The 13,242-nt window shown below is 39.6% G+C and overlaps 1 protein-coding gene across 6 annotated transcripts in view; it reads left to right on the top strand.

Moving 5' to 3' along the window:
* The window catches only part of mical3a (microtubule associated monooxygenase, calponin and LIM domain containing 3a), an 88,810-nt gene extending 75,997 nt beyond the window's left edge, over nucleotides 1-12,813 (top strand). For all 6 annotated transcript variants that reach the window (XM_061821413.1, XM_061821412.1, XM_061821415.1 and 3 more), the window contains 3 exons: nucleotides 4,453-4,552; nucleotides 4,791-4,864; nucleotides 8,422-12,813. In XM_061821413.1, coding sequence (XP_061677397.1) covers nucleotides 4,453-4,552; nucleotides 4,791-4,864; nucleotides 8,422-8,606 — 359 coding nt within the window. In that variant the 3' untranslated portion in view covers nucleotides 8,607-12,813. The remainder of the gene's footprint in view (nucleotides 1-4,452; nucleotides 4,553-4,790; nucleotides 4,865-8,421) is intronic.
* The last annotated feature ends 429 nt before the right edge of the window (nucleotides 12,814-13,242 follow it).

The following is a 13,242-nucleotide window of genomic DNA, read 5'->3' on the forward strand; positions in this document are numbered from 1 at the left end:
CTTTTTTTTTTTTTTTTACAATTTTTTTAAAATTATGGCTCAGTACATTTTCCCACAGTGTCAATTTTCAGGGGTTACTACTCTGTTGTAGTTTTATTTTGAACCAAGTGCATGTTTTGTTTGCAAATTCAACAAGTAGAATAATTCATCCTTGTGACCATTGTTTGCCATTTTAAGATTAACAGGTGTCTGTTTTACAAAAAAAAAAAAAATTCACAACAATGCATGTGAAAACCCCCTCAAATGTAACTATAGCTTGCAGGCTAGGTTTATAATTCAGGAGTGTGAACCTTGCATGGTGTGAAGATGTTTTATATTGGAGTCGTGTGCAAACATTTTGAAAATGAATGAATCATGTGGTTTGTTTTTGTAGCTAACACCCGCCAATGGAGATTTTGCTCGAGTTTCAAGTTTTGAAATCTGTGAAGACATGCTTTTTTTCCCCCCATGTGTGGTCTGATTGATTTCTGCTTTACTTTTATGTTCCCTTTCACCGGGGGCTCTCCTCTGTCTAGAACCTTGGGCTGAGGGCTGGTGGTGGTGGTAATGTTGGAAAGAAATATTTAGAGAAAAAAACTACATGAATAAGCCAGTCTTTGCAAAAGTACTCAAGCCTCACTCTTTAGCTACCACTTCTACTCTATCCAATATGTATTTCTCCCCTCCACCCCCTTCAGAATCTCATTTTCTAATCTATGTTACGTTATGTTACATTGAAACTCCTTTAACTTTTTCAAGGAAACCTCTTGGATCCACCAGCTCCTGTCAAATAGCAGTTTAGCTTAATATGAAGAAAGTCTGAAACTCTGAGTTGCACTTAATATGCTTCTCCCCAGACCTAATACCGTTGTATCGATCTGGCCATTAGGCTATCGTATGAAGAGGCTGTGAGTTGCTTGCATTTGATTACTCATTTGGAAAAAAGCGATACAATCTTTAATGCTGAGAGATGAACATTTACATTATGTGCCAAAAATTTTTATGACTAGGCATAATAGCAAATTGAAAAATTGAACATGAAACCCAAACCCTTATCAGCAGGCCTTTCACAAATATTATTATTATTATTATTATATCAACTTATCATTAAAATGGGCATGATAGTTTTTATGGACTCCATAAATTGTCTTTGTTCTGGTGAGCCGCCGCGCGGATCACACAGTGAGGCAACAAAGTTGGACAGCTGTTTCATTAGACTCTTCTGGGCTCATGGTCTGGCGCATGCTTGCCGATGTTGTGGTGTCCAATACTCAACAGCCTTACTCCATGCGCAGTGCATAGTTTCACATAACAAAGACACTTAAGGTTAGGATAACTGTTGGTTGTGTTCGCTAGCCCAGACGCGAGCTAACTCTCAAAATAGCTAGCCTGCACACTAACAAGATGGCAACTTCGAGCTGAACAGCTTGATCCACTGTGGTGATATCGTTTAAAACATCAGCTCTTTGAGTTGTTGTTGCTGTTGTTGCGTGTTAGTCTGCAATCAAATAAAACACAGGAACATTAACTGTTTATCAGTAGCATGTTGTACACACAACAGTTGTTTTCAGCGACTATCAACATATGTTTGATTGACAGGTGAAGGGCTCGTCTTCAGTAGATCAATCACACAGTAACTGGGTTTACTTGTACACTCTGAATTAAAGATCTCTAGTCAACTGTGTGCACATGATGTTGTGTTTTCCCATTAAAGATATACATGTACAGTATATTTAATCAGAACAGCTGTTTGACAGGTGCACTTCTTTGTGAATGTCATATTTATCAATATCGAGATCCATGTTCTATTAGCACAGTAATTGTTTTTATTAAAAAAAAATGAACAACTTATACAGTGCCCTGAAAAAGTATTCACCCCTTCCTGATTTTTTTCGTTTTTTTTATTTTTGCATATCCATCACACGCAAAGGTTTCAAATCATCTATCCATCCATTATCCAACCTGCTTATCATCAAGAGGGGCATAGGAATGCTGGTGCCTCTCCAAGCTGTCTTTGGGTAGGGAGCGGGGTACACCCTGAAGTGAAAAGCAATTTTAATATCACACTGAGACAGACCAAGTAAATACCAAGTTTTCAAATGACAATTGAATTCAATTACAAAAAAAAATGCAAACCTTTCTGACCCTCTGTGAATACCTGAACCTAATAGCAGGGCTGTGCCACCCTTGGCAGCACTAACCGAAATCAAGCATTTGCGATAATTGGTGATGAGTTTTTCACATCACTGTGAAAGAATGTAGTTTTGCTCTTTGCAAAATTTTCAGCTCTGCCATATTGGAGGGTTTCCTAGCATGAACAGCCCATTTAAAACCACACCACAGCATCAATCCAAATTTTTACTTGGCCACTCCAATACTTTAATTTAGTTTTGTTTTTGACCAATTCAAGGCTGGATTTGCTTGTGTGTTTCACATCATTTTCCTGCTGCATCATCCAAGAAGGTTTGAGCTTTTTATCAAATGCTGTGCCATTTTTACGCTAGATGTAACTGGCCGCACACCTTTCAAAAAGGTCAGTTTTTGATTCATCAGTCCACAGAATGTTTCTCCAAAGGTCTTGAGGATCATCAACATGTTTTTGGGGAAATGTGAAACAAGCTTTTGTAGCATTTGCTGACAACAGGGGTTTTCGCCTGGAACTCTCCTATGGATGCCATTTTTGGCCTGTGTCTTTATTATGGTAGAGTTATGAACAGAAGACTGACCTGAAATATGGCTAGTGAGGCCTCCAGGTCTTTAGATGTTGTTCAAGGTTTTTTTGTGACCTGGATGAGTTGTTCTCACACTCTTAGAGTAGTCTCGTTCAGTCACTTCTTTTTGCATTTCTGCTTGAATTTCTTTGGATCGTGGCATGATGCATTGGTTCTTGAGATCTTGTAACTTACTTCATGTTCTCTGAAATCTTCTGTTTAAGTGATTTCTTGACTAGACAAGCATGGTGGTCATCAGGTTCGGGTGTGGATTATGAAATTGAACTCACCTTTCCCAAAGTTGTTGTTAGTCACAGTGACTTTGTGATTTAACAGTGTGGTTGGAGGGCAATTACCTTTTCACAGAAGGTCAAAGTGTTTTTTTTTTTTTTTTTTTTGTTTTTTTTTTGCGCCCGAATAAATTTGTCATTTGAAAACTGCATTTGTATTTCCTTGGGTTGTCTCTGAGTGATATTAAAATTGGTTTTATTTTAAACCTTTGTGTGTGTGATAGATGAGCAAAAAAACCCAACTGAAAATAGGAGGGGGCAAATACTTTTTCGCACCACTGTAAGCACTTATAAACAAGATCTCTATCACATATGAGCCATATTTACGCTGAGCATAAACGAAGACGTCACTGCACATTTACGTCGGCCCGAAGCATGTGCAGACTGCTGATTCCGGCTCTATTCTGAATGACTGTTCACAGGGCAAAATGTTACTTCTGATCGGTTTGGCTAAAGTAATATTCCTCCCCTGTCAAACCGAATTAAATTATACTTGAATTCGACCTGTTTTTTTGTCCCTGATTGAGCATTTTCATTCGGTTTGGGCTTTGAAACTGAATGTACAGGATGAAATTGGAATAGAAGGTTTCATATATTCTATTCTTTGTTTCAGACCCGGCAGCACAGTGGCGCAGCTGTAGAGCGCTGGCCTCACAGTCCTGAGGACTGGGATTCATATTCCCCACCTCCCTGTGTGGAGTTCGCATGCTCCCCCTGTGCCTGCGTGGGTTTCCTCCCCCATCCCCAAAACATACATTAATTGGACACTCTAAATTGCACCTAGGTATGATTGTGAGAGCGTGACTGTTGTCTTTCAATATCTTAACAGTGTAAGGAGACAATCATATTACATTGCATATCCTCAAATCACTGGAGAATCATAAGTGGATAGAAATCGGTCTCTGTGAGTGCATCATTAGTGAACAGATAGCATCTATGTTATGTCATTGTCAGCCAGACTTCATTGAAATGCCTAGATTTTTACCCTGATAGAGACAATCAAGTTTTGTCTTAAAATGCTCTCCATTGTTAGGATTTGAGTTATTTAATTTCTGCTGATTCACCCACACATCCCTCTTCACTGTGAACTCTGATGAGCCGAGATACAGAATAATAGTTACTCCAAAAGAACATCTCCTGACAGAGTCTCATCTGTGTTAAACATATAGGTCTTTAATACAATTTTTTTGTATCCAACTTTCATTGTGTTTGTATGTGTTTGAGAGTTGTTTGTACACATACCTCCCTCAAGTTGAAACCTCAACACCATCTTTATGTGACTCTGTAAAGTATGGACCAACCGACCACAATAGTCGAGTCCATCTTTCCACCTCACCATCCCTCAACAAGGATATCCCGCCTTGGCTGTCATTGCATTTTCTAGTGTTGGTCCTTGAGTTTCCTTGTCTGTCCGTATGTCTTGTCTGATATCTTTCCTCTGACTGCCATACTTTGCTCACTTTCTTCTTCAGGCATGGGTAAGAAGGACGATCCCAAACTAATGCAAGAGTGGTTCAAGCTGGTGCAGGAGAAGAATGCCCTTGTCCGCTATGAATCCGAGCTCATGATATTGTAAGTGATAGCGGGTTTTATAGCAAGACCTCCAAAACCTGACAAAGGAAAAAAGAGAGAGTATATCAATCATATCATATAAATATCATTTACAAAAATGTCACACTATTATTATTATTTTTTTTTTTGCAAGAATTCTGGTACAGTTGCACTCTGTTACTCTATCAAGTCTTTTATAAAGATAGGGCACTCAGGAAGGGTGAAAGTGATAGTTCCTTTGTTCAATTTGTCTTTTAAGTGCGAGAGAATTGGAGCTAGAGGACCGTCAGAGCCGACTGCAGCAGGAACTGAGGGAGCGGATGGCTGTGGAAGGTGAGTGTCCAGCCAAGTCTGTGAATGCCCATTTAATGTAGATATAAACACCTCTCTTTGTATAATGCACTGCTACTTACAACTTTGTCATTACCATCATACCTGCCTTCATATATATATATCATCAGCCACAGTATCATGTGGAATATTGTCCATTGTATGTTTTAACAGTCCAGTATTCCAAATCTCAACACGGGCTAAAATGGCATATCCTTTTTCAGTTGGGCCTTCAGATATGTGTCAGGGTTTCATGCTTTTCACCAAATGTTGCAAAGATGTTGATTTCGTTGGTTGTGTAGCTTTCCCATAAAATTGGGAAGGTTGTTAATAATGGGGTAGCGTATTGCTTCTATAAGCCACTTTTTATTGAACAGCCGAGAGGGAAACAAAGAAAAGGCTGCCCAATGCTGTAAACAGTGATGAAAGTCCTCCAGATTTTCCTGGAATTCTGGATTTTCAAGGTTTCATGAAAATTCCTCCGGAAAATTGAGAAAAAAATTGCCTAAAATTAATCCTATTAGTTGACAACATTGAACGAACATGCGTTTGAGTTCGTTGTTTTGCTTTCACGACCGTAGCCATGTTGAGGCACTAATACGAGTAACAGTAACGCCCCTCCCCTCGCGTTCACTCAAGACGTTGCTTATTTTGTGTAGTCTTGACATTAATTTACGTGTTTATTTCATAAACGTTGTTAACTAAACAAGCCTGGTCCAAAACAACCGGTATTCACCCAGAAACAGGAAATGCAAGTTAACGGTACTGACAATGTATGGAAGTTATGCAGAAAGCACGTTCACAGCTGCTTTACGTACTGCGAGTGCATTTACGTCGAAAGTCACCAACATCATGAACCATGTCAAAAGAAATTCAGTCACACCAGGGGTGGTCATTGCGTCGATCACAAGGCAGTGTGACTGTGTGCCCCTCTCCACAAAAAGACGTTAGACTATCATCCACCTCGTCGCCTGATTCAGCTGTGGCCAATATGTCGAGCGCATGCACATAAAGGCGCGTTCCAGCAAGCCAGCAAGCGTGCTTCTCCCTCCACACCCCCAAAACAACACATCACGATTGGCGACAGGAATGTTTGTTCCAATGTATCGCTAGCTTGTCACAAACGCCAATTATGTTGAAGTAAACGTTCAGCATTTTGAAAACATTGCGGGTATACATCATTCATGTTTATTCCTTGACAGGCCAGTGCATTTAAGTTTTCTTCAGTTAAAGTTTGTCAGATCAAGAATTTTTATTGATGAAAAATTTTAAATACCGTTTTATATCATGTTCTACTAATATTACTTGAAATTGGAAAACATCATTTCTGACTGAAATTTTAGTTTTCTATTTTAGTTATGTATTCATTTTATTTTTAATTTACAGTTATCTTATATTAATCCAGTAAATTATTTCAAGGCCATCCCTAATCACACCCGCAACATGACTGACCACACCCGTACATTTTTCAAGCGTGCGTGTGTGTGTGTGTGTGTGTGTGTGTGTGTGTGTGTGTGTGGTGTGTGTGTGTGTGTGTGTGTGTGTGTGTGGCAACTCATACTATTAGTATTACTAGATCTTTATCTAAGATAGTGAGCAATGTGGTCGAGTGTATCAGTACAACACGATGTAACAAGACTTAAACGTTAATAATTACTACAGATGAACTTCTTTAACATGTTTTGCTGTACGCTGTAGAAATTCTAGGATATATTTTTATATATATTCTATAAACTATAATGTATAATGTGGGGAAAGGGACAATTTTAGATGTCTTTTTACTGAATAGTTCACTTAATTCATTTTTCTTAAGATAAGATGGCATATTTTAAGCATATTTTAATGACAAATGTGATTTTATGATATCCAGTGATAGGGTATAGGGTGCAAAAAAATCTGGGCTTGGGCCTTGGGGAACTTCTGCCCATTTTTTTTGTTGGTCAGGACTTGGAAATTTTACTTTAAATTTTTGTCTGAATTTTGTTCACAGATATCGCCAGAATGCACCACAGCCATCCATTTTTTTTTTTTTTTATTTCATGGGGGGGGCGGCATGACCCCGGACCCACATAGCAGGACTTCACATTTCATTCAGTGCTCGCATTTGTATTTTTTAGGAATTTTCACCAAAGTCCACTTTCATCGCTATTAAAGTATTCTTGCAATTATACTGGCTTAAGTGTGGGTTTTGAATCCTTTCACCGGTAAGAATGTGTAGAGAAACATCCTATACGGCCAGAACATACTGGGCCCAAAATTCACCCTATGAATTTAGATGCCTCCTCGTTCTCCAAAACTAGCATCACATGCTTACTGCCACTAGGGGATCACTCAGTCCCTCAATAACCCAGTGACCTCTACCCTGATGCTTTTGTGGCTGCTAATAATAACAATAATAATAATAATAATAACAATAACAATAAGTTATGTTAATGCACAGAGGTAGTCCATGTAAGAAAATGCCAATCGTATGTACACACATATACATTAATCCTGCTCATAGGGTCACATATCAAATAATGTGTCCAATAAGGATACATTAATTGTAAATATAAAAGTAAGGTCACAGAGACTTGATGATTAGAAGTATTTAACAATTTTGTTGACCAAATCCTTTGCAGAAAAAATCCGCATGCTCTGCTTGGTCTAATATTTTACCACGTTCCCACTTTTTTTGCCCCCTTCTATTGTCCTTGCGGATCCTTCCTGCACTGAAAAGGCATGTCAGCTTTCCACATTTTGGTTAGGCTGACAGATGAGGTTAGACTGGACCATGATGTTCGCAGATGATATTGTGAAAGCAGGGAGGATGCAGAGGAACAATTAGAAAGATGGAGACATGCACTGTAAAGGAGAGTAATGAAGATTAGCTGAAGTAAAACAGAATATATGCGGGTGAATGAGAGGGGTGAAGGGGGAAGTGTGAGGCTCCAAGGAGAAGAGATAGCGAGGGTGGATGACTTCAAATACTCGGGGTCAACAATCCAGAGCAATGGAGAGTGTGGTAAGGCAGTGAAGAAACGGGTCCAAGCAGGTTGGAACAGCTGGCAGAAGGTCTCTAGTGTGTTATGTGACAGGAGAGTCTCTGCTAGGATGAAGGGCAAAGTTTATTAAACAGTGGTGAGGCGGGCCATGATGTACGGATTAGAGACGGTGGCTCTGAAGAAACAACAGGAAGCAGAACTGGAGGCAGCAGAAATGAAGAGGCTGAGGTTCTTGCTTGGTGTGAACAGGTTGAATATATCTACACCAGTACCTCCAGCCACTGGTCAGGGCACTCAGTTTGCGCTTGTGCAGGGCTTGGTGGACAGAACTATACTTAGATAATTATACTGTATGTTGTTAGAAGATGGCGACGTGTACTGGAGTTTTCCGGAAAATCCCGGTCACCACCCGGCCGTATCGGTGTGACACCCCCACCAAGTGGCATACATTGTGTGCGTCTCTGACCTCACGTTGCTCGTTATCTTTCTATCTGCAGATTTTTTTTTTTTTTTAAATCCAGCTGTTATTGACCAATGTGTATTTTCTGTTTGATCATCTGCTTTGCTCTTTTTCAGACCACCTGAAGAACGAGAAGGAGCTTGCACAGGAAAAGCAGATCTTAAATGAGATGCTGGATGTTGTGGAGCAACGTGATGCCCTGGTGGCACTCCTGGAGGAGCAGAGGCTTCGCGAGAAGGAGGAAGACAAGGACCTGGAGGCAGTGATGCTCTCCAAAGGCTTCAACCTTAATTGGGTTTAACAAGAGTGAAATAATTGCTCCAACAGGTCCTAGGTTGAAATGAGCTCAAGAGTCTCTGCCTGCTTTGATCAGCATAGAGTGGTGGACATGGAAAAAGACAGTTCATCTGAATCTGTCACACCCTCAGCAGTGAATGTGTAAACACACACATACAACCTGGCTGCTGCTGCTGCTGAGATAGGTTGAAGCAGTCTGCAGCGTTTACATGCCCTCAGCCAAAGGGCAGACCTATTTAATCACTTACAGTTTGTGCTGTCACCATGGGTAGAAAGACACTACATTCACGTTTTATCACAGCTTTGAAGTGCTGGCACCTTTGTTTAAAGACTTGTTTGATCTGGTATTATCTAAAGGGAATACTGCAGTCTGGTCCTGCTGATTGTAAAGAATTGAGTTTTGTAAATAATTTGTGTAGATGCAGTAACATCAGATCAAGAGCCCCCTCCTGGGTTTGTTGAGAAAAAAAGGAATGCTATCAAGGCTTACTCTAGCTGCAGGAAGTCTATGTTCTTATGAAGCTCCTCTCTGACACTGACAAATCAGAGAGACAACATAAATCATTTGTTCCCTCTTAACATTGTGCTTTGTGGATCCACACTAAGAATCCATCAGATCTGACCTTTAATATATTTGTCATATTTTATCAAGCATTATTTGCATTCACACTCACACGAGTGCCCAGGATATTACATTGCACATCTGTAATTACAATGCAACTCTCCGCTTACGCGGTGTTTCTGGCCGCCAGGCAGCCCTGTTTCATGCCACTCAGGATAAAACGGGATTGTTGTGAAACAACAGAAGGGGGTGGGGGGGTGTAATGTCAAACGTAACAGGCCGTGATAGCGGTGATTGCCCAACCAGATGTTTACAATGTCAAAACGTTTGCCACGGTGCAGTTGAGAAACCTGGTTGGCATCACTAATATGGGGCACACACAACTAAACAATTGGGCGTAACACAAATTAGAGACGAATGCATTCCCTCTCATTCCGTATAACTCTTCTAAAACTAAGCCATGTATTCAATTTAGCTGAAATGCCTGTTGTGGCATATCTGTTTTTAATGCTAGATGTGTGTGTGTGTGTGTGTGTGTGTGTGTGTGGTGTGTGTGTGTTAGGAGGTAAGAGAGCACTCTCCATCTACGAGCCTGCACATGACTACACTGTGCAGTCTGTATGTAAATTACGGGCTCTTTTGCATGTTTTGGGATGAGATGCATTAGTGAATAGTTACTGAACGAAAACATCAAATATGTATGGCGGGGCCGTACATGCTCACCCCTGTGCTGACATCTGGTAGGAGAGCTCCATTCCACTGCCAGGGCAACAAAAGTGCTCAAAGTCTGCTTGACGTTCATCTTTCAGCAGTAGGAACCTTGACAGAATATGACAAAAATGAACAACCCCGTCAGAAAGTGATGAGCTGTGAGAGGAAAATACTGGCATCTATGGTGAACTGCGGGCCTAAGCGTAGTGCACCTTTGAGCCTCCGGGATTCAGCAACCACTCGTCTCCCACGGCCCATCACGGATACTGTCATAAACACAGAACTTCGCAAGACTTAATGGAATACGGAGACAAATAATTGCCAACATACCGTGCTTCAAATGGGCCTGCATAGACTGCTGGGAACATAGTGTAAAAGTAACCTAACCACTGTGGACTGTTCTCATAGCAAATGTGTATTTTATTTTCTTTATGTCCCATCTTAATAGGTGACATTAGAATACAGACATAAGCCCATTTGCCACTTTATTAGGTACACAATTGAAGAGTATTAATTCACCATCCCTCAGTTGCACCTTTCCTTGTTTATTGTCCCTGGAAAGCAATGAAAAGGTACTTTTGTTAGTTGTACAATGTATTGTACAGTGAAAGTTGTTCTGTGCATTCAACCTATCCCTGAAGAAATGGGCTGCGAGGTCTGGAGAAAACTCACACGGAAATGGGGAGAACATACACTCAGAAACCCCAGTCAGTTGTTAAGACTCAACATAGACTTTGCCTGGTCCGTCACATCTGTAGATGGTTATTGTAGTCTTATTCTTAAGCTCATTGGAGGAATGATCTGTCAAAGGTCAAAAGGATGTTCATTCACAGATGGTCGAGCTCAAAGATAAAGTCTGTATGTTGCTCCTCAACACCCTGATAACTATATTTTTCTGCTAGCTTTTATTTTGGTGATTGTGTAATGAAAAAGACTCCACTGTTGCTGCATACCATGGGATGTAAATGTAACTATAGGACAGGGTTACAAGATTTCAAAAAAATGTAGTTATTTTGTTTTTACTTTTATACAGATTTCCTCAGTTTTTAACGACACTTATGACTTTTTTCTTTTTTTTTTTTTTTTTTACAAACATGAATTTGTCTTCACATGGTTTGGTCAGTTTTAGGCTCAGCGCTTTCCTCTTCACTTTCTGTCCAAGAGCCCGGTTTCCACCACATCTCCATCTTTGACCCACAGTGGCTGAATTTCCACCGGCACACAGTAGGTTAACAGTGCTGTCGGCGGACGTTGTTAATCTGTGTTATCATCGATCCGGTACGGATTTCTGTGGAACGCTCATGTTTGTTTCTCAAGGTTTTAAACCAGATGCCCTTCCTGATGAAAGCCTCTACATTTTATTTGCGTTTGAGCTGCAGTTTACACTGGCTTGTGCCTCGTGTATGCCTGCATTATACGTATGTACAAAAAAATGTATACGTGAGTTAGTGTGGATGTCTACACACAAGTTGAAGCTAGTCGTTTACATGCACTGCAAAAACAGTTTTTTTGTTTTTTTTTCTTACTGTCTGTAGTCAAATCTAAACCACCTATTTCAGGTCCGTTAGGATCACCAAAATTATTTGTTAAATGCCACAGTAATAAATGAATTAATTTTAGATTTTCTTCAAGATCAAAAGTTTAAATGCACAAAAACTGTCTTCAAAGAACAAAGACTCCCCAGATGTTGAGGTCATGGCTTTGAAAGTTAATTGATGGCACATCTAGGAATGTACCTCAAACCCACTGCTTCCTTGTTTGAATTCAGGGGAAAACCAAAAGTAATTGTACAGGAAATCAGAGAAAGAATCGCTAAGCTCCACAAGTCTGGCTCATTCTTGGGTGCAATTTCCAGATGTTTGAAGGTGCCACGTTCAATCCGCTCAAAGAATAATACTCAAGTATAAACATCAGCCGGCTATATGTCCCAGATATGAGCGTGTTTTGGTCTGACATGAACGAACCAACCCCAGAACACAAGCTAAAGACCTTTTGAATATGCTGGATGAAGCTAGTAAGAAATTGTGATTATCTCCAGTGAAATGAGGCCTGCCCCTACATGGGCTTACTCTTTTCTTGTGTGGTCCAACCTGAAGAAAGTTGTTTTTATGGGAGTATGAATAAATGTGATTGGAAAAAAATGATCAACCAGGGTTTCCAGTCAACTGGGATTGGTGCCAGCCTCCTCCTGAGCTTGAAAAAACTGCAAAATTGATGAAATATTATTTCAGGGATGTTGTTTCACCTTTGCATTTAATTGTGTACCTAATAAAATGTCGAGGGAAACCACAAAAGCCTTTGTTTTCAACAGTGAAGGCCCCCTTCGTCCATATGAAATTCATCAAATATTTGTTTATAATCACCTGTCTTGTATTTTGTTTCCCACAATAGCATAAAATTGAGGAGATTCACACACATTTCACAAAGTGGCAGTGTTCATACATGCAGATGCGCTTTTCATTTTTACACTCCGTTCTTTTTGCCTTGGTTTATGTCTCGGTGGACGTGCAGGTTTTTACTCTTCTCACAAAATGTTTTAAGCTTCTCTATAAAATAAGTTTAATTTTAGGTTCTGGCAAATACAAATTCTGTGAATATTGCGCATCAAATTGGAACGGGAGTGCCAGGACACGTAGCCTTCTAAAGGAAGGGGGAAAAAAAACTCAAGTGGCCACTCTTTTTCGAGCGCATGTATTACAGATGTGCTGTGAGTTAAAACAAAAATACACAATTCTTGTTTGTAGCTTGTGAGTGTGATAAGTGTGACATGATTATATTAATATTTATTAATGTGTGAAAACTGTATTATATGTAAAGAATAAGAGTCTTAATTTTTCAACTGCTTTGTTGACACGTATGTTTTGTGTAGCTAAAAATGCTCATGGGTCTTGGATGTATGCTGTAAACAGCAATAAAACAATGCAGTTGTTCTTTCTAACCTTTACTTGAAATGATCACTTTGTGTTTTAGACTTTAGGAAAACCATCTGAGAAATTGACATTTTCCTCAGTTTGATGTCTTCGGGTTGAGTTTAAGTTGTCAATATTTTTCCTTTCAGTAATACTGATTCATAGAGACCTATGATCTTGTAAAGTTCCAAAGACTTAGGGACTTTTGCCTTTTGAAAATGATTTAAATCCAGCATCGAGTAAAACCATGTAAGTTAAAGACATTGTTGAAAGTAGGTATGTAGAATCAATTGGGTTTATTTTCTTGGTAAGTACTTGAATCATTTCCAGATTTAAATTTATCATATAGCTGTTGAACTATATTCAAGCCAATTTCTTTTGAATATTACACAAATATTTATGCTCAATTAATAAACCTGGATTGGAGGTTTTATATATATAAAAGCAACGGTTTATGC

This window comes from Syngnathoides biaculeatus, chromosome 6 (assembly GCF_019802595.1).
Source record: "Syngnathoides biaculeatus isolate LvHL_M chromosome 6, ASM1980259v1, whole genome shotgun sequence".
Taxonomy (NCBI): Eukaryota; Metazoa; Chordata; class Actinopteri; order Syngnathiformes; family Syngnathidae; genus Syngnathoides; species Syngnathoides biaculeatus.